The following is a 23,015-nucleotide window of genomic DNA, read 5'->3' on the forward strand; positions in this document are numbered from 1 at the left end:
CTAGCATGTCTGCGTGGACTTCACAGACCTGAATAAGGCCTCTTCAAAGGACTATTTCTCTCTTCCCAGAATTGACCAACTAGTGGATGCAATGGCGCATCACTAACGCATGAGCTTCTTGGATGCGTACAATGGTTACCACCAAATAGCCATGCATCCAGAGGACTAGGAAAAAATGGTATTTCTCACCCCGAGGGGAACTTATTGTTATGTGGTCATGCCCTTCGGCCTGAAGAATGTCGGGGCAACCTATCATAGGTTTGTCACCACCATGTTTAATGAACAACTCGACTGTACCATGGAAGTGTATATCGATGACATGATGGTAAAATCCAAAGAAAATCATGCTCATGCTCACTTAGCCAACTTGGCCACAACCTTAGATATTCTCTAGAAGTACAAGATAAAACTCAACGCCTCAAAGTCTGCATTCGGTATCGGATCTAGCACATTTATCGACTATATTGTGCATCATCATGGAATAGAGGCCAATTCGAAGCAGATTACAGCCATCATAGAACTCAGATCACCTCAATCGGCCAAAGACGTTAAAAAATTAATGGGGATGGCCGCGACTCTCAACAGATTAATCAGCCATTCTTCAGATCGTTGTAGACCATTTTTTCACACACTTCAGCAAGGAAAAGCATTTCATTGGACGCCCGAATGCCAGACCGCCCTAGATGGATTAAAATCTTATCTCCGTTCAATACCACTCTTAGCAACTCCATCACCAGGTGACCTACTCATCTTGTATCTTGCGGTATCGGATCAGGTAATCAACGCCATGTTGTTAAAGGAAGAGCTAGGCAAGCAAAGGCTTATTTTCTATGTTAGTAAGGTGATGGTGGATGCTGAGACACGATACCTACCATTGGAAAAGATGATCTTGGCTCTTATGGTGGCCGCCAGGAAATTAATACATTATTTCCAAGCCCATACCATAAACGTGCTGACAAACTACCCTCTCTAAACAGTACTTCATAGTTTGGAATCATCAGGGTGCGTCTCCAAATGGGCATTAGAACTCGGCCAACATGATATCCAATTCTCTCCCAGAACACCTATCAAAGGATAGGTTTTGGCTGACTTCGTTGCCGAGTTTACAGGTTGTCATGCTAACTTCGAGCCAGAGCAGCCAGCTTTCTGACCCTAACAGAAGTAGAGAATGTATGTCAGGGATATTTGGCAGATATACTACGATGGTTCATCTAACCAGCATGGCAGTGGGGCAGGAGTAATGATGATGACCCCCAAAGGCGCAATAATCGAGCAAGCAGTCAAACTGGGTTTCAATGCATTAAACAACAAGGCTGAATATGAAGCTTTGCTAATCGGCCTCTATAATGTGCTTCACCTTGGTGCCAAGCAATTACAGGTCTTCTGTGACTCAAAGTTGGTCATTAATCAATTGAAGGGGGAGTATGCGGCCAAAAATGACCTAATGGCAGCTTATATTGAGACGGAAAATTCATTACTCATAAAGTTTGATCACCACGAGCTGAATCAAATTACCCGTGACCAAAATACCTGTGCAAATGATCTTGATTGTTTGGTTTCTGCCATCAATTTAGAAGTTCAGCGAACCATTGAGATGAGATTCATTCCCGAACCGAGTATCAGTCTTTCAGAGTCTGTTAGTATCAATGTCATTGACCTGGGGCTGAGTTGGATAGATCTCATCGCCGCATTTTTATCCTCAGAACAGTTGCCAACAGATAAGAAAGAATCCCATAAGCTGTGGAACAAAGCCCTATGATACTATTTGGATCCCCATGGAAAGCTCTACAAAAAGTCACTCTTAAGGCCGTATTTGGAATGTGGTCATCCAAACAAAGTGGTGGATTTTTTGGCCGAAATACAGGAAGGCAGTTGCAGTGCCCATTCTGGAGGGCGTTCATTGGTCCATCGAGCCATAACCCAGGTGTATTATTGGCTATGTGAACTGATGTAGAGAACTACGTAAAAAAGTGTGAACAATGCCAGAAGTTTTCTCCCTTGACTTATTTGCCTACTAAAGAATTGAATTCCGTTACTAGTCCTTGGCCTTTTGCTCAATGGGGCCTAGACATCGTCGAACCAATACCAAGGGCTCTAAGAAGTAAGTTGTTCTTGATTGTTGAAACGGATTACTTTACAAAATGGGTCGAGGTCGAACCATTGGCACACATCCGGGACGTAGATGTCAAATGCTTTGTATTAAAGAACATTATAACCCGATTCGGCATACCGCGAGCACTTATATCCGACGACGGCACCCAATTCAACTACGGCATCTATCGGGAATTGTGTGACACATATGGTATTCAGCCATACTTCTCTTCACTAGCTTATCCGCAAAGTAACGGTCAAGCTGAGGTCTCTAACAAAGTGGTCCTGGATGGAATCAAGAAACGGTTGGCAAAGGCTAAGGGCAAGTGGGTCGAAGAACTACCCAGTGTATTATGGGCTCATCATACTATGCCAAGGCGATCTACTAGTGAAACACCGTTCGCCTTGTGCTTTGGGATAGAAGCAATCATTCCTATTGAAATTGGCCTGCCCACTCTAAGATCAAAAGCTTTTAACATAAGATGAAATGATATGATGCTGGCCTTAGACTTAAATTTGATTGAAGAACGCCATGAGCTCTTATGCATATGGTGCGGTACCATATAACCAGCGAGTACAGTTGCGCCGTTACGCCTCTGGGAAGTTGGTTCTTAAGAAAGTGCTTCATGCCACCAAAAATCCAGCAGACGGCAAACTGGGCTCCAACTAGAATGGCCCTTTTTCAGATCGACTCAATTGCCAGGGCAGGGGCATATCGACTCTCGGACATGACTAGAAAAAAACTTCCCCGACCATGGAATACGACCCACTTATGCAAATTTTATCATTGAACGACATCGAAACTGTCTTTGCTTTTTGTTGTGTAGTAATCATGTGTTTTTCTTCACTTTTCGTGAATGTATCTATACAGTTAACCAGTGATTCCTCATGGCTTTCATTTGATTGGATCTTATTGAAATGATTGGATATTCAACGCCCCTCGTGCTCTGCACGATCGGTCGAAAAAGCCTTCGAATTCGGAGTGCCCTTTATGTTTGCACACAATTGGCCATTGCTAAAAGACTCCAAATTTGTAGCGCCCCTGGTGCTCGGCACGATCGGCTAAACAAGCCTCTGACTTCGAAGCGCCCTTTGTATTTGTGCATAGTTGGCCATTGCCAAAAGACTCTGCAATACAAGCACCTCTCGTGTTCGGCAAGATTGGCCGAACGAGCCTCCGAATTCAAAGCGCCCATTGATTGCGCAGTCAACTATTGCTGAAGACCTCATTCAAAGTGCCATTTGAGTTTATTTTTCCACAACGATGAGGATTGTCTGTCAAAATTCCAAAATTGCATATATAAATGACACAAAGTGGTATTGCATTTGTCGCCAAAAGTTTCGATTTCATATTGCAATAAAAAACAAACACCATAACAAACAGCGAACTAAAATAAATTACAAACAATGTTTATTATAAAAACAGCGATATTTGTTACAAATCCATTAATTTCCTCTCTACTCAAACTCTCTCTGAAGTAGCTGCGGCCTCCCTCTAATCCACCTCTTCTTCATCATCCGTTTTCTCAGCATCATAAGCCTCAAATGAAAAGTTGTAGTTCTGATATAGGGGAGATGCCGAGTTGATACCCGTAGCCTAAAAATCCATAATCCAACCATGCTTGAAACCATGGTTCTTGCATCGACAAACATCATCGGCCAGCTTTTCCCTGGTCTTCTCGATGCTGACTTTTCGTCCATCAAAAATGCCCTCCTCATAAGCCTGGGATCGTATCGCTTCTTTGGCAAAAACGGCTGCAGTGTCCCGATCGGCTATAGCATGATCTATCAGCCATTGGTTCACTTTATCTGTAACGATTGTATTCACCGATCCCGCAAGCTACTTCTCGGTGGCCTTGGCTTTCCACACTTCACTCTCGGCCTTAGCTACACAGCATTCCAAATCCTGAATCCACCTATACTGTTGAGCAATCTCTTTCTGAGCAGAGCGAAGGTGCATGCCTATTTCGTATGCATAATAGAGTCCTCTGATTGCCCTGTGGACATCATCTCTAAAGACTGCATAGTCGCCTCGCCTGATCATAGATTGTTGTACTTCGGGTGGAAATATTTTCTGAGTAAAGTCCACCGCCATGTTCGGATCATGAATAATCGAGTCTGTTTCAGTCATGGGATTGTTCCCAATGAAAATAGCAAAACTTAGAGGGCGTAGCAATCTACTCGGCTCATTTCGCGTGGATGTCTATGCACTCGCAGCCCTGGTGCTCCCTCTTTGTTGTGCTCCGCTTCTTGGCGATTTCTGTACCTCACTCCTCCTTGGGGACATACTTTGATGTCAGGGTAAATGAAGTCGCTTTCACTCCTCTGACACCACATTGTCGCCAACTCCGCGATTCGTTTCTGCGTCTAGTTTCACTAAACTTTTTCCTTCGCCTTTACTGTTGAAAAATAACCTGCTGGACATACGATCACACTGTTCATTGCGCAATGCTTTCGCCTATTCCACTATGTTTGTTGTTGACTTTGTTGTTGGATACCCGTTTTTATGGGCTGTGCACTATCTATTTAATGACGCCACGGGCCGCATCCGTGCTTGGCGGCCCTCTTCATTAATTACCAAGTGCAGTGCTTACGATGCACCTGCAGTCGCCGCCGCCGCCTTTATTCGACGGTGGAATTACGTGTTCAACTAGTGATTTTGCAGTGATTTTGTTTTTATTTGGTGAGTGATCTACGTGTTCAACTAGGGCAAGGGTAGATATGTGAATCTATTTGGCTTATCCATATTTAGCCGAATTGCATCACTACCCCACTTGCCCACTGTAGTGATTTTGCTCCTATTCGGCGAAGGAACTACATCTTCAATTGTGGTAAGGGCAGATTTGTGAATCTATTCGGCTTATCCATATTTGGCCGAATTGCATCATTGCCCCACTTGACCACTGAAGTGATTTTTGCCTTGTGCCTATTATCCACAAACAGGCATTTTCATTATTCAATGCTTTGTGAAGTTAGTTTTTTGCTTTGTGCTTATCATCTACAAATAGGCATTTTCATTATTTAATGCCTTGTGAAGTTTTATGTACTTGGTCGAATTGACCACTAAAGTTATCTAATGCTAGGAATTTTCATTAACTCATTACCAGAATAGGCATTTTTCATTCATAAATTGTACGCGAGCATGCATTACTTTACCAATGAAAATGACCTTAATACAAAAAAAAATTACCAAAACGACTACAAGTATAAGAAAAGCAACAAGCAACATCAAAACAATAAACATAAATGAAGCTAAATATCCTCAAACTCCTCTGGGTCTGACTCCAGGGGTTAAACTTCCAATTGCTCGTATGGAATCGGTTGATCAAGAGTCACTTTGGCGGCCGCTAGAGCCTTGAGCCAGCCATACTTGAAGCCTCAATTTTCAAATTTCAACGCTTTATTTGCATAGAGCTTTTTTGCCACAAGCTCTCCGGCATCAAATGCTTTGGTTGCATCCGCCTCAGCGTGCTCTTGCGCCTTCTTCGACTCCTCAAGGGTGGCCCTCAATTTGGTGTTCTCTTCTTTGGCCAACTTCAACTCGCCGTTTGTGAACTTTGCCCTTTCTTCGGCGGCCTGCCAAAACAGATCGATGTGCTTAGCTTTCTCCTCTTCGGAAGCAGCCCTCACTCACTCTTCTTCTGTTCTCTTGGCTTCCGCTTCCACCTTTGTCATCGCCGCCATCAAGTCAGCCATAGCAGCTGTGGCCTTGCTTCTTTCCTTCTCAAGTTGGCCTTCTATCACACCTAGTTTCTCCACAACGTCATAATGACAGCGACCGATTTCGGCTATCCTTCTCGCCGCCTAAAAAACATAATAAAGCAAAGACACATTAGTTGGCATAGAAAGTAAAGATGGATCCATCTCAAGTACATGTTACTTACCAATATAGCCGATTAAGCCGCAAAAGTAATTAAAACCATGTCCAGCTCAAAATGAAATATAGCTTTGTCTACCGAAAAACAAAGCGTCGACGCTGTGTTTAAGGCCACAACGGGATCTTTGATGGCTAACCCACTGATCATAACTGGAGTACTCTTCGTCCTTGGCTAGATGATGAATGGTGCGGCCGAATCCAATGGGGTCTCCTCCTTCTTTTGTCGTTTATCAACCGGTTCCTCTAACGACTCGGCAAGAGTCTTTGTAGGGCATTTTTTGCCTCTTTGATCAGTTTGTTCGGAGCCTGAGTCTTCCGTTTGTTGCCGATCTGGAACCGAATTGGCCACAATGAGTTTGCAAGTTGTTTCTGGAACAATTGTTGGAGGGGGAGCTTCTTGGTCCCCCCCCCCAAGACCACCAGTTTTCTTCCTTGCCGCCATCTTTTCAAAATTTCTTCATCTAGCAAACTGGGCGAGGGATGCTCCACCCATCTCCTCAAAGTCGACCCTAGGCAAATCTCCTAATTCAGTGAAGATGTTATCCTCTGGGGAAGCAACAGCTACTTAGCCGAAAGTAGAGGGTTGGCCTTTACGTTGATTAGGGTTGATTTGCTCAAAGGCCAATTCAATTTCCTTGTTTAGTTCTTATTCTTCTAAACAGCTCTCTGGTTCAACCTCTTCGGTGTCTGAACCCTTCTCCTCTAAACGACCCTGTGGTCCAACCTCTTCGACATCAAAACCCTCAAGACCAATATCCATTAAGCTCTTGAAGCTGGGAAATATGAGTGTAGTAAGTTGTTGTTGTCCCTTTGGCACAGGGATATGGTCTAGAATCGAAAACGTGGAGTAGGTTGGGTCATACTTTAACAGAATGTGAGCGGCGCACCCCTATCCTTGAAGATTTGCACGCCCTTTGAAGTTAAAGACCGTCTTCACTTGCCCAAGAATGGCTTTGTCTGCCGACATAAGGCCCCTTTTTAAGTCAGTACCTGCATAAAACAAAACTGGTCAGCACATAGAATTTTACTGCCGAATAGATCATTCAACCAGGAAACAATTATATTCAGCCACCTGGCTTGCTTTTTCGTCTTAGCACAAGGTCTAAGTGATCTTCTCCTTTGCTGAATTCCTAATTGCCTCGAACGACGACCATAACGTCATCAATTCTTTTGCTAGAGCTAGCAAGCATAGTCACCAAATGGTGATCTATGTCCTTGGCTCTAAGAAAATAGCGGCCTTAACGACTAATTGATTTCGCCATGACATAACAGTGCTGAATAGCTGGGATTCCCAAGTTGAGCCCAAGTAGGCGATTCAGTTCTACTAAGGCCATGATTATACGGTAAAAGTTCACATTGGGTTGAGAAAAAATTAGACCCTAATAACGTAGAACAATCTTGAGGATAGGATGCAAGGGGAAATGGACTCTGCCCTTAGCAATTGATAAGAAAGGAAAGAGGATAGTGTTTGCATCAGACCTCTCCATGTCAACCACATTGTCTGTAACAAGGGACAATTGGACGTCGTTTGGGATTGAGAAATGACGACAGAAGGCGGCGACTCGCTCCTCAGAGAGGAGAGCTTTCATTCAAGACGGAATAGATGATATACTAATAACAAAACACAAAGGGACTGGAATGCGAACAAAAGAAGAAGAGAGAGTGGGACTTATAGGTTAGAGCGAAAGAACGATGGAAGGTAGAGTTGAAATCACAGGAGTCTTGAGAGAGGAAGATCGTTGTGAAGAATGCCAAAGAGCCAAGATTCAAAACATACGGAGGGACAGTTTTCAAATTGCATTAAATGCGTGTCAAATACGAAGGGGCAGGAAGCAATGATGATTTCATATCGCGTCTATTCTGATGTATCAGTACAAAAAGGCGTGCGCCGTGTTTCTGACTTTCAAGATCTGTTAACCTATAACCCGAATAGTATATATATTAACCGACCACGCCGACTAAAAAGATCTTAATCGGATGTTTGAGGGGCAATTATGGAAGTCGAAAAAATGAGATTATGTGAAACTCATAAGCTGGCCATTTGTAGAAAGGGTCGTGCACGAATCGGCCAGAAAACGGCCCTCCGGCCCAAACAAACCAAAGCCAAAGAAAAGGAGAGCCGAAGACAAGTCGGCCCATGCCAGGTCCATCTAGGAAGGGTTATAGCCAAATAAAACCAAGTTAGATTACCATCAGAGCCGTATATCCCATGGGCAGTGTGGAGGACCAGGGATGAGGTCATGAGGCCCAGAATGAGGAAATGGGCCCCTGGAGGGCCACTAGGGAACATTATAAAAGGAGAAGCTTTAATCAAAGAAAGGAGAGAGCAATAACTTGCGAGAAAAGAAAAGATCAGGAAAGACACCATCAAGTTCATAGAAAAGAGATGATCAAGAAGGTCTATTTGGACCAGAGAGTATTTCTAAATCCATTTCACCACAATATTCATTTGGCATTGCATGGTTTTTGGAAAAAGATAAAATGCTTTGGCACAAGCATTGCATATGCATTTCACACTTATAGTTTTGTTAAGATTCATATACTGTGTTGAATTACTTCTACTGGGCTTTGGCTCACCCTATGTGGGAAAAATATTTTAGGTGCTGATAATATGCCTCCACCTAGGCAATAGCTTGAGAGGACTTGGAGTGAGAGCTTCTTTTGTGTATTTATTATTATTTTTTTTTACAAGCCAAGGGCTTTATCTGTATTGGACTTAAGTCCACTTTTGTTGTAACCAAAAACTGTCTTGGAAAGTTGTAAACCTTTGGGGCATTTCCTAATTGTTTAACTTCCATTCTCCTTCTTTAGTTTGCAACATATGCTATAGATTTAGGGCCAGGCATTTTGAATGTATACCGCATATGTTTTTCCTCTATAATCTCATTTGGATTTAATGGAAGATAATTATTTTATCATTGTTGTCATTTATTAATATTGTGGATGAATTATTGTATTTATTCTGAGGCATTAAAATTCAAGTTACATTGAAGAGAAGGTATAAAAAAAAATAAAGAAATTTATATTAATGTCTTGAAACTCGTAGAGTTTTTAAGACAAAAAGTGACTTTTATTTAATATATAGTAGAGATTAAGAGAAGGAAAATGATTGGTGGCCCTAAAAAAGTTGCCCCTAATACCCCTAATTTCCATTTTTAGAAACTGTTTTTTTTTTTTACTTTCTTTTTCCTTTTTTTTTTTTTTTTTTTTTACCTTAAATGGAAATACGGGGCATTCGAGCCCCCTGTTTTCGGGCCCTGAAGCACGGCCGTTAAGAGAATTAGGATTTAGTCAATTATAGGATGGAAAAAGAGTTGATCGCCAAAAATGAAAATGTTAGGGAGGGAAAAAGACTAATCTGACATGGAATAAAAATAGTAAAAACATATAGGAATTTGTTTAAATTATTCGAGTATATACATAACACTTGATAGAGCATAATGGAGGGGGGGGAAATTGTATAACCAATCTCAATTGATTATGACACAAGACTCAATTTGGTTTTGTTTGATTTACTCATAATTATAGTGCTATTCTATTTGTATGTTTAAATTAGGCATATTTTCATGGGATGATGGGATTGCATTATTTATTTTATTTTCCTCTATCATATTTTGGATTATTTTTTGCACTCATATGTTGGTTTGGAGATGGGACTTACAGTATGAATGGTTGACCTATGCTATGGATGAAGAAGAGGTTTCCTTGCTGGACTTGGGGTTAGATAATTATATACGTTGCCCAAATGAGTTGTTAATAATGCATATAAGTTTGCAAGGCATATGATGTATCTTTGAAATCATATGATGTGTTGCTATAAACAACCCAACTTAATTCTTATAATTTGAAGAAATTAGAAAAGTTTTTGAGGATATTTGTACTGTGTTTGAATCATGAATTAAGGTAAGGATTTGAAAAGAGGAAATAAAAACGTGAGAACAATTTGAATGAAATAAAAATTAAATGTTTTCTCTATTTCTTTCAATGTGATAAGGATTAGTGTCCATTTCCTTCCCAAAGTCCGCAACTAAAGTTTGAGAGATGGATGAGTTGCCTATCAAGTTATTTGTAAAAAAATAAAAAAATAAAAAAAAATAAGGTGAGAACAATATGAATGAAATATAAATTAAATATTTTCTCTATTTCTTTCAATGTGATAAAGATTAGTGTCCATTCCCTTCCCAAAGTCAGCAACTAAAGTTTCAGAAATGGATGGGTTACCTGTCAAGTTATTTTCTTGAATGTAAAATACTAAGAGCAAGGTAAAATTCCATGGAGAACTTGGGTTAGATAATTATATGCCTTGCTCAAATGAGTTGGTAATCAATGCATATAATGGCTACACACCTTATCACAATTTAGCATAATTTTATCATAAATTTTTATATGTATTGCTATAACAACCCAACTTGTTCGAGTGGAGTGAGAGGTTGTTCAATCCAAGCTCAAGTTGTGTTGAGAGTTGGTCAAGTCTGGATTGTAATCTGAGATTGTCTTCCCAAGTCCAATCTAAATTAAACCCGAATGGTCCAAATTGCACATAAATTTTAGTTTTCTTTTTTCTTTTTTTTTTTTTAGTGCAACTAAGTTATTTAATTTGTTAAAATTAGACTCTAATTACATTTGTTTTATAAAATCATTAATAATATCAAAACAAGCAATTTATAATATAATGTAAGAAAGATGCCACTATAGTGGTCTTTACAATTTATGAATGATAAAATATTTATTTTTGTGTTGTGTTAATTGTGTGTATAATATATATTTAATATGATCTAACGATCTAAATTACTTTAATATCATCCAGCAAATAATAATTTATATATATATATATATATATATAATTTGTGTTTTGGATTGGTTGAGTTATTTGATTTCTTTGCCTAAACTCATCCAAATTTAATTCGGGCTTCTGAATTTTTATCAAAACCCGTACCGAATTCAAAAATATTTTGTTTAAGTCCTAAAAAAATTTAAGTTCAGCTCAAGTTATTCGGATAGAGCCAGCCCAAGTTACATTTCTAAACTTAATTCTTATAATTTGAAGAAATTAGAAAAGTTTTTGAGGACATTAAGATTGTATTTGAATTATGAATTGAGATAAAGATTTGAAAATAAAAAATGAAAAGATAAAGACAACATGAATAAAATATAAATTAAATATTTTTTTTCTATTTTTTAAAAATTTTATCTAAATTTATGATTTCAGACAAGTAGTGTGTAGTGTGATAAAGATTACTGCCCATTCCCTACCCAAAGTCAACAACTAAAGTTTGAGAGATGGATCGGTTACCTGTCAAGTTATTTTCTTGAATATGAAATGCCGAGAGCAATGTACAGTTGCCGATTGCCCTTGGAATGTTTCCCATCAATTTATTTGTCCCAAGATACATAATTTTGGGCAAGGAATGATGTGAGCAGTGAGCACATATCCCTTGGCAGACTACCAAATAAATTATTGGTAGATAAATAAAGCTCTTTCAAGGAAGAGATGTTAAAGATAGAAGATGGTATGAGACTAGTGATGTTGGCAGACTGCATAGCTAACATCTCCAGACTATGTAGACTACCCAGTTCTTGTGGAATTTCACCTGCAAGAATAATAAATAATTTGCAAATTGTACCTCCAATAATACTTGAGACCCCCACAATTTATAACCACCACAACTCTCAATTAATTTGTGACCATTCATTTATTTATTTATTGATTTATTCTCTCTCTCTCTCTTCTCACAATGTGTGAGGGTGTTGGGGGTCTCTAGCACCACTGTTATACCTACGTAGTGTTGTGTAGTATAAACATATGTACATTATAATAAAGTTCCTTTTCAAATGGGCAAGTAGACATATAGGTTGCACTTTTGGATAGGCAAATGATATATATTCCTAGTGCTCAAATTTGGTAATCCTTTTTTAATACCATTTTTGAGTCTTGAATTTTTTAAAATAAAGAAAAATAATTACTTCTTCAATTTTTATGGATAACCAAACCCACAAAAAAAATATAAAGAAAAAAAAAACCATTTTCTTTTTATTTTTCTAAGGCAACCAAAAAATAAAATAAAAATTTAATTATACTGAATTGACGCCACATAAAGTTTTAGAGTTCATTGTTTCAATCAATCAAAAATTGTAATAAGAAATTGGGAGAACTGATTTGTTAAAAAAAAAAAAAAAAAGCTTTCGTTTCATTCATTTTTTCTTTCCCTTCTTTTTCATCCATTAATCTCTTCACAAATTTAAAATCCAAACATACTCTTAGTATTTTCAAATCAATAATTCTAGGATAATCATATTTATCTGCCATATTTTGTTTATCATATTTAGTGTTATTATTTTACTAATATATATGAGTAGTAGAGCTCATTACACTAATAAAATCTGGGGTAGTCGTCATCCTCAGGGCGTTAAGGCATATACATAAAAAAGAAATTAAATAAATAAAAAATAAAATAAAATAAATTAATTTAATTTTGATAAATTATTAATTAAAAATATTTTTTATATAAGTGTTGTGAAAGAAGCATTTATTGAAGCAACACTTGGATACTTGCAATGAAGAAGATCTTAGTATATAAACGTTTTGAATTACTAACTAATTCTTAGTATATAACAAGCATTAATTCTTAGTATATAACAAGCATTTTGGGAGAAGTATTTCATGAAGGGGGGAAAAAAATCTAACAAGTCTTATCACCAAACATGACATAATTAAATCACTTTTAAATTGTAAATACAAAAAATACAATAACTTATAACCAAACATGGCATATCAAAGATCTAATTGATCGTAATTAAAATAATAATAAGTTGTAATAATCAATCAAGCCATAAGTAAGGATTATAACCAAATGTCACATGAGACATAATTAAGGATTTTTTGGTCATTATATAAAACTATAAGAGATCTTAATTAATACTATAATAAGTTATAACTAAAATATATTAACAAAATATAAAACTATAAGAGATCTTAATTAATACTATAATAAGTTATAACTAAAATATAACCAATACCATAAGAGAAAAGTTAGGGATCATGAAAAATTTTTCATGAAAATGATCATGAAAGAGTTATGATCCTTGAATTACCTTGATTAGTGTGTGGTGCTTTATTCATGAAAGATTTTTCATGATACTTAACATTGCTGATACCATAATAAGACAAAAGTCATAATTGTGAATATGGTATACACCAAAATAAAAAGATTTACATTATGAAAATTTTCAAATCTTCTTACTTTGAATATATATCAAACGCGATCCAAACTGAATAACAGTAACAAGTGAGAATGAATCATACCTTTAAAGTTGTTACTACCAAGATATAAAATCTGAAGCAAAGTCATATTACCAATTGCCTTTGGAATGAAACCAGTGAATTTATTGTAAGACAATGATATGATTTGGAGCTCTTTGCATTCACCTAGAGTTCATGGAATTTGGCCATCAAACTCATTCCCGGAAAGAGCAAGAAACTCAAGTTTAGGACGAAAAACACACAAATCCTCCGGAAGACTACCAGACTTCATATTAGATGTGAAATCAATCCATTGAAGTGATGAGATGTTGAAGAAGGTTGGCGGTATAGACCCCGACAAATTATTAAATCCCATGCTTAACGTCTTCAGTTTAGTAAGATGACCGATCTCTTCAGGAACTCTTCCCTCTAGAAAATTGGACCTTAAATTGAGAGACTCTAATGTTGATATGTTGCCAATGGAAGGTGGAACTAAACCAGTGAAACTGTTGTTTGCGAGACGCAAGTATTGAAGCTTGGGTAAGTTTCCAAACCACGATGGAACACCTCCACCGAAATTGTTGACACCAAAGTCGACAACATTTAGGCGATGCAATTGAGCCAACTCGCTGGGAAGATGACCGTGGAAATTGTTGCTGGTGATGTTGAAGTAGGATAGAAATGAGAGGTTTCCAATGTGGGGTGGAATGATGCCTCCAATACCCATGTTTGGGAGATTCAAGGCCACCACTCTGTAGTGGCGCTTGCTGCAAAAGACACCAATCCAGTGACAAACTGAGGTGGCTGAGGACCAGTTAGTTGCCAATATGTGGTGAGGATGGTCGAAAGTGATACAGGATTTGAAAGCTAAAAGAGCAGATTGATCAGTGGTGGAGTAGGAACCATTCATAGCCAAGCAGGCCAAGAAACAGTGTGTCAATGACACTGCAGTTAAATCGAGAAACCAAGTTTTCTCCATTAAGATGACTTAGATATGGAAACAAGGGTGATAGTGAGTAAATAGCTTGAGTTGGAATAACAAACGAACATAATTTATATAGACATCATGTAGAATAATGTTGTTTCTTGTTGTACTCATTTGAAATCAAAATTTGATTTATAATTTTTAAAGGGGCAATTTATATTGCTAGTCCATGCACTTTAGCCTTTGTGTCATTATAGTTCTTGTAATTTCAATTAGATCAATTTTGACTTTGATTTTTTTGATTTTGTTTCAAATTAGTCCAATTGCTTCCAATTGTTAGTATTTTTTTATGAAAAATGTGCACATGAGCGACATATGTCATACTTTTGGGAGTAAAGTTATAAATTTAATCAATTTAGTGATTAAATTTTTTTGATCAGTAAAAAGAGAATCTTTAACTGTACATCAACATCAATAAAGGAAAAAATCAAAAACTAGATCATGATATAACCATCAAAGCAAAAACTATGATCCCGACTAAGTTGACACTAAAGAGAATGCACAGCACAAATCAGAGGTTGAGGAGAGATCAACCAAAGCTGAGAGAGGAAGACCAGAAAGAGAAAGAAAGCAAACAAACAGGGGACAACACCTAACCACCACATTCTAATATGGAAGCCAGATTGTAAACCAGGTCAGACACAGAAATCCACATTTTGAATCTTATACTTGGCCCATAGTGCTAGCCTGATCTTGATTAGTTCCCCCAACTCCTCCCTGGTGACATTGGTGCCATTAAATCTTAGCTCATTCCTTGCCTTCCGAACTGACCACAATACAGCACAAGGGATTGCCCTCCAAATCTTGTCAATAACCTTTTTGAATTTGCAACCCCTCCACCAATTTAGCAGCCCATCAATTCAATGATTTAATTTCAACTAATTCAATCAAAATTTTTTGTCAAAAAACCTTAATGACGTTATTAATTGAACTAAATTGATGTAAAATCTAAAATTAAGAGTTAAAATTGAGACAATTGAAACTATAGAGACTAAAATGACAGTTGACAAAATTAGGAACTACCAATATAATTTACATTATTTAGATAGTGTAATTAATCAATAAAAAATCAGAAATAGAAATTTTTATCATGGATTTTATATTTTTATTTTTAAATAGCAACACTATATTTTAATATAATTTTTAAAAAATATATAAAATACATTAAAGAGGAGAAATTTGGTCAAAACCTCAGCATAATAAAATTTTAATGCATTAAGGACAAGCACACACATTTTTTTCTTGAAAAATCTAGCACACAATACTATTACCAAAATATTTTTAATAAGTAATTAATATTTTAAACTTAAAATGATATAACTTGCGTAAATTACATTAGTGGTCCTTACATTTTGCCACTTGTGTTATTTTGGTCGTTACACTTTTAATTAGCTTCATTTTGACCATTAATTTTAAATTTTGTGTCCATTCAGTCTAATTGATAATGTCATTAGTATTTTCGAAGGAAAATAATCACTGAATTGGTTGAGGTAAACATACTGAGTTGAGTAAGTTTATAATTATGCTCTCAAAATTATGACACATGCCATTTATATGCGTATATTTCATTAAAAAAATGCTAAGAATTATAGTCAATTAGACCAAATTGAAATGAAGTCATAAATTTATGGCTAAATTAAGCCAATTAAAATTACAGGGATCAAAATAATACAATGACCAAAGTACATGGACTACTGTCGTCGTTTTTTTTTTTTTTTTTTTTTTATGACCTGGGAACCCCCAAGGCCTATTTATGATCTGACCTTACAAGCCAACCCAGGAGAGGATGTCGAGAAATTCACCCCTCACCCTCCAATTTTAGCCAAAGACTATAAGGAGGTTGGTATAGGTTTCGAACCCAGGACCTTAGGTCATGTAGGTTGTTACCTTACCAACTCATCCAAGCCTTGGGGTTACTGTCGTAATTTGTCCTCTAACTTTTGATCTGGATAGTTTTTTAATAAAATTTATATTTTTAGAATCTTCTCATCAAAATCTATCAAATAAAATTCATGTTGACCATGAAGATTTTTTTTTAAAAAAATAGCAAAATTTTTATCGTCGAAATTAACTTTAACAGTAAGATTTTGGGTAAACTACCAATATGTTCTAATAGTTAGATTTAATTCCCATGAAATTCTATTGAAAGTTAGTCGTAGTAAAATCATCACTAAAAATAATTTTTCTGACGATTTTTTTCTGTCGTTAAAAATTGACAATTACTGACCTTTTTTTGTCACGATTTTTATAAATTGTTGCTAAAACTTACAATTAGTGACGTTCTTCTGTGACAAATTTTTTGAATTGTCGCTGAAAGTTGGAAATTAGTAATATTTTTTTGTGACGATTTTTTTAAATTGTCGCTAAAACTTATAATTAGTGAAATTTTTTGTTACAAAATTTTCAATCTGTCACTGAAAATTAACAATTCGTGACTTTTTTTAATAGTGTTTGATGAAAAATACCATTAATTATTACAGGATCTATTGGACAATAAATTCACCTATTATAACCTATACATAAGTACCCCAAAGTTTACTCAATAAAATTAATTTTAACATTTAAATAGTGAAACACCATCTTCGCACTACTAGTTTAATTGGAACACAATAATCAATTAGAAAAACATATCTTCACTATTAGGTCACAAAGTGATTTGAAGTAGTAATTTAAACACTACTTCTTTTGGTCTTTTTTTTTTTTTTTTTTTTTTTTTTTGAATGTTGATGCTCCAACAAGTGCCACTATCAAGAAAGAGATTATTGTTTTCTGGAAGAGAATTTCCCATGAGAAAAATGTTTGGTGCTCCAACAAGTGCCATTACCAAGAAAGAGATTATTGTTTTGTGGAAGAAAATTTCCCATGAGAAAAATGTTTTAGATCTATTAAAAAAAAAAAAGTCTCATAATATATTCAGAATGACTTGTTATTATGTGTTAACTTTTAATTTGTTAGAAATCTAATAATATAGAATTTTACCCTCTTGTCATATCATTGTGGGTGAATTTATAAATTAAAAGTGTAAGTCTATGACATTATAAATGTATGGTTTCAGTTCAGGCGGATTAAGCAGTTGTTTGGTTTCAGTTTGAGTTGAGTTGCGTTCGTTGAGAGTTGTTGATAATTGTCTAAATTTGACTTGTTACTCAATATTGTTTATTCAAGATTAATTCGAATTTGGCTTGAATGGTCTTGATTGCCTAAACTATATATATTGCAACCACATTAATTAATTTGTTATACTTAAATTCTATTAGCATTTTTTTTTTTTGATAAAATTATTAATGATAAATAATTAAGAGACATGGAGAGAAGAGATAGGTAAGAATAAAAGCGCTTGTGATAGCTTTTGCAACCGCAAGTGAGAAAAAAATTTATCTATCAAAAGTTCTATATGTTTAAATTATTTATTGAAAAAATCTATTTGTTAAAATTATCTATTTAAATTTCTATTTATTACAATTCATCATAATTATTTCTTTTATTTCTTAAAATTTATTAGTTTGAACAAATCTGAGCCTATTATCTTTGCAAATTTTAGAGTAAAAAAATGAATCTATGACTAGATCCATAACTTGCAACACTAGTCGTCATCTCATCAACCCATATTTGTCCATAGTGTAGTCAAATCTGTGAGCATTAATTTGAGAAAGAGAAAATAAATCCATGACTTCGTCATCATCATCATCTTCAACCCCTGTGGGGTTGTTGCTGTGCTCTTACCACAGTAACTGTTGTGTCTAGGTTTATTATGAATTTATTTTTATAATCTGAACTGGTTATTTTGTAAAGTTTGTTGAGTAGCTTATTGTGGGGAAGGTGGTTTGAAAATACTCTTTGGATCCAATGAGATGCTCGAGATCTTCAACTGGTAGCCTAAAAAAGAATGAACACTCCAGTCAGGGGTGCCGGAATTAGCACTCCGACGGATAAGTCAGTGTATGCTCTCTTGATTGCGTGTGTCTTAAGTTAAGTGTACTAATTCTCACATACCTCTTCTTGTTCGTCGTTCTTCTATTTATATACACTCCTAGTCTTCTAGGCAGGGCCCGTTCTCGATCTGTCATGTATTTATGCACTCGGCCCCCCCATTATGCAGTATTCCAACTTTTAATCGGCCCCCTGCTCAACTTATTTGGCATCTGAAACGTCAGGGACGGGGCCGAATGCATATTATTCACCGATTGGGAAAATCTACACTGCCTATCTGCGTCTGCTTTTATTCGGCTACCACAATTGCCCCCCGAACACCCCATTAACTCTGTTTAGTCGGTGTGTTTGGTTTCGATCTTGAAAAGTCAAAAATTCGGTGGTTAACCTTATTCCAAAGTGTGTCAGAACGCACATGTTTTCTAGTCATCATTACAAGTTCCCGCCTCTTCGTATACTTCCTCCATTTAATGTGGTTTAAAACTTTGTCTCTTCGAATGTATACTTTGAATACTCAAGATTTTTTTATTCGCCTTCTAGTACAACTCCTCCACCTCACGACCTCTGCAACTCTCTTCTGTCTCTCATTATCCCTTCTGCTCCCTGTAAGTTCTCTTCTCTTTCACTCCCAATACCATTTTCTTGTTTACTATTACTTTTGCATAATCCTTAAGCTAGCTATGATGGCAAAAAATTTGAAAGCACTCCTTTCTGCGGATCAGATTTCCGGCTTCCGACGCCATTGTTCCATCCCCGATGACGTTCATCTGTCACTCGTGGAAGACAGCACCACCGATATGTAGAGGACCGACGAGAGCACAATCATCTTTCCTCTCCTATCGATTGTTGAAGGCGGCATCCGTTTTCCCCTTCATCCGTTTTTGAGAGTTGTCTTTCGACATTGGGGCCTAATCCCTTCCCAGCCTAACGTGAATTTTTTTCGCATCATAATGGGGATCATAGAGTTAAACCGTCGTCTTAGGATTAACCTAGGCATTCCTACGATTCGGCATTGCTATGTCTTAGCCAAGTCCACTAGCCGTCTAGGACGCTATTTTCTTAGGGCCAAGGACACCGATCATCATTTAGTGACCATTCTTGCCAGCTCTAGCAAGTGTGTTGACGACGTGATGGTCGTTGTTCAAGGAAACTGGGAATTCGGTGAGGGTGAAGACTGCCTAGATCCCGTGCCAAGGCGAAAAGGCGATCCAAGTGGCCGTATAGCTCATTCTAGTTGCCTATATTTTCGCATGTGTATTCGGCTCTCCTTTCATGTACTTACCATTTTGTTTGCACAGGCAACGAGTTGAAGAAAATGTTGGTTTCGGCCGATGACGTTGTACTTACGGATATTAAAATCGCTCTGCAATTCGTTGGCCGTCTAAATCTTCAAAAGCAAGGAAGGGCGGCTCATATTCTCTTCCACTACACGCCGTCCTACGCAACGTTTTTGGCAGCAGACCATATTCTAGTTCCAAAAGGCGAAGATCATCTTACGGCCCTCATCTTCCCCAGCTTTAAAAGTCTAAAGGAGATCGGTTTAGAAGCCCTCGATTCGGAACACACAAAAGAACAAGTAGCCGATCAGATTGCCGAGGACCCGGACCAATTGGGAACCGAGGTCGACGAAGTCCTCAATTCAGCATTTGAGGAGGCCGGACTGAATTTGTCTGACCCTCCATCCACGTCCGGCCGAGGGGACGTCTTTGAAGACATTTTTACAAACTTAGGAGATCTTTCCCACGCTTATCCAGAGGATATGGCTGGGGAATCACTTTCTCAACTTGCGCGGAAGAAGAACGCCGAGAGGATGGCCACCAGGCAGAGGGCCGAGGCCATCCGATCAGAAACTCCACCCGCTATAGTCGCTGAGTCTACACCGGCCATGGTCGTTGAGTCTACTCCTCTGATTAATGCCGAAGAGACTGCTCACCCTGAAACGGCCGAGATGGAGCAGATGGGGCAGGCCAACGAAGGTGAACAAAGGGGCGAAAAGCGCCCCGCCGATCGAGAGGCCGAGTACGAAGAGGACCAAAGCGATAAATAGCCCCGAGTTGAGGAGTTGGATTTGGTCCTTTCATTCACGATTCAACCAAGGGTCAGAAATATGCCGATTTCTTCAGACTCCTCGGCTTTGAGGGACCCGGCTATGGCCTTGAGCATGGCCTCCTCGATATCCCTGCTGGTCGACAAAGCCATATTTCTAGCGAAACCAGATCTGATGCTAATTGCATTGGCCGCTCAGTTGGCCCAATCGATACGTTACTTGTCTTATCTGCAATCTTTTCGTCTTCACGCATGCATGTTTGTAAATATTTTTCTAATTATTTGTTTGTTGTTTCTTTGTTTTGTAGGTGGTGGGCAGGATAGCCGAGATCGGTCGCCGTCAACACGACGCCATAGAACAGATCGGCCTATTGAAAGCCGAAATTGAAAATGAACAGAACAAGGTTGTGGCAGTCTCTCAAATGGCCGATTATGAGGCAACGCAAGCGGCGGTGAAACACACTAGAGTCGACTCAAAGGCCGAGCGAGCTAGAAATTTCGATCAGTTAAGGCTTGCCGCCGAGGAAAAGGCAAAGGCCAGCGAGGAGGCGCTTAAGTTAGCCCAAGAGGAAATCGCCAAGCAAGAAGCCGACTTGGAGGAATCGAAGAAGGCAAGGGAAAAGGCCGACTCTGAGACTTCCAAAGCGTTCCAAGCTGGACAAGAGGCCGCCTTGGAAAGCTACACAGATGAAGTGCCGAAGTTTGAGAATCGGGGCTTCAAACACGGCTGGGTCAAAGCCCTCGCTGCTATGAATGTGACATTGGCACAGCCGATTCCATACGAGTAGGTGGACGTTGACCCGATAGCGTCTGACCCAGAGGAATGATCAAGGCATATTTTCGTTTTTGGTAGGCATCTTAGATGCACAGTTTTTTGTTAGTAGATTTTCATCTTTTTTGGATGTCAACCGATTTTCATGTGTAAAATTTCCGCTGTTAGCGCCCAATTTATAAATGAAAATTTTCTATGCTCTCAAGTTATTACTTATACTGTTTGTTATATGAGTACATAATTAAAAGAATCAGCAGTTAGAACAAAATGTCAAGACTACGTGAGATAGCAAACTTATTAGCCGATTATATTAATGAATTTGATTGATGAACCTGAATAAAATGAATTCATGAGGTGCTGATAGATCAATTCATGGGGCGGTTGGGGTACATAAGCCGATTAGATTGATGAATCTGCCCTTGCCCCAGCTGGTTCATGAACTGGAAAGCCGAATAAAATGAACTCATGAATATTGTACTGATAAATCGATTCATGGAGTGGCTGGGGCACTTAAGCCGACTAGATTGATGAATCTGCCCTTGCCCCAACTAGTTCATGAACTAGAACGCCGAATAACAAAGGTTCATGGGGCGGCTGGGGCAAATACGCCGATTAGATTGACGAATCTGCCCTTGCCCAGCTGGTTCATGAACTGGAAAGCCGAATAAAATGAACTCATGAATATTGTACTGATAAATCGATTTATAGAGCGGCTGGGGCACTTAAAACAACTAGATTGATGAATCTGCCCTTGTCCCAGCTGGTTCATGAACTAGAACGCTGAATAACAGAGGTTCATGGAGCGGCTGGGGCAAATACGCCGATTAGATTGACGAATCTACCCTTGCCCAGCTGCTTCATGAACTGGAAAACCGAATAAAATGAATTCATGAATATTGTACTGATAAATCGATTCATGGAGCGGCTGGGGAACTTAAGCCGGCTAGATTAATGAATCTGCCCTTGCCCCAACAATTTCATGAACTAGAACGCCGAATAACAGAGGTTCATGGGGCGGCTGGGGCAAATACGCCAATTAGAATAACGAATTTGCTCTTGCTCTTGCCCTAGCTGGTTCACGAACCAGAGTACTGAATAATGGAGGTTCATGGGATGGTTGGGGCACATGACTCAATCGGGGCCGTGCTATTGAGGTTTTAGTATTAATGAGATCACCTCGGAGGTGCTGCCCCCATAGGAAATAAATGGGGCGTGTACTTTGTGCAAGAAGGTCCTATTTATATGCTCAGAATCAGTAATTCAGTCCAGTTCTTTGAGGAAGGTTAAACAAGTGCAAATGTCAAACAGACTTTTCTTCAACAACAGAGGAGAGGCAAGAACATTAGCTGAGTTGGAAGGAGATATGAATCGAAGTGGCGAACCTATGTGCATGGGAAGTAGGACTTCGAGGGACCGAGAGAGACGCCAATCTCCTCGTCATCGAAGTAGGTCACCCAGGAAGGACATGCAGCTACGGGGCAGATCTCCTCAACCCCATTCTAGAAGGGAATCCGATGCGACACCGCGCCCATTGAGTTTTGCGGTCTTCATGGAGAATAGACCAATGACAGAGGCGGATTCAATCGTTCGTGATCCACATGTGGCAGTCGAGTTCGCTCAACAGATTTTTCCCCCCGAAGTCCAGCAGTCGATGGTAGGTCGGCAAGATTTCGAAGTGTTTTGTGAAGGCGTTCATGGGGCGGTGAAAGGGCTGTACACCGCTTATGAAATCGGCATTCTTCACACTGCTCGGTGGGATATAGAACAGAGAAATGAACGCATTCAGAACTTAGAAGCTCGCGCGGAGAAGGCCGATCGCGAACTAAGGAAAATCAAGTCTGCCGAGTCTCAATCGGCCAGCCATCCTAACCCGGTTATGGAAAAGAGGGTGACCTAGAGGCTAATAAGTCATGCCATTGTCGATCAGGACACGGCTAGCATGTTTGCGATTGAGACTGCGAAGTCCAGGGCCTATGAAAAAGGCTTTCGTGAAGGCTGAAACGTCGAAATAGAGAAGACCAAGGAGAAACTTGCTGAGGAAGTTTGCCAATGTGAAAATCGTGGATTTAAGCAC

General features: G+C 38.5%; 1 protein-coding gene across 1 annotated transcript; it reads left to right on the forward strand.

The window, feature by feature from the left end:
- Positions 1–1,168: 1,168 nt before the first annotated feature.
- Positions 1,169–1,759, forward strand: LOC145799582 (uncharacterized). The gene has a single exon (XM_082889178.1). The coding sequence runs from the start codon at positions 1,169–1,171 to the stop codon at positions 1,757–1,759; it is 591 nt and encodes a 196-aa protein (XP_082745304.1).
- The last annotated feature ends 21,256 nt before the right edge of the window (positions 1,760–23,015 follow it).

The sequence above is a fragment of the Camellia sinensis genome, chromosome 9 (genome assembly GCF_055761805.1).
Source record: "Camellia sinensis isolate YWXY chromosome 9, ASM5576180v1, whole genome shotgun sequence".
Lineage (NCBI taxonomy): Eukaryota > Viridiplantae > Streptophyta > Magnoliopsida > Ericales > Theaceae > Camellia > Camellia sinensis.

Bases quoted from the DNA above. Each gene is read 5' to 3' on its own strand.
- LOC145799582 (XM_082889178.1), top strand. From the start codon at position 1,169: ATGTATGTCAGGGATATTTGGCAGATATACTACGATGGTTCATCTAAC.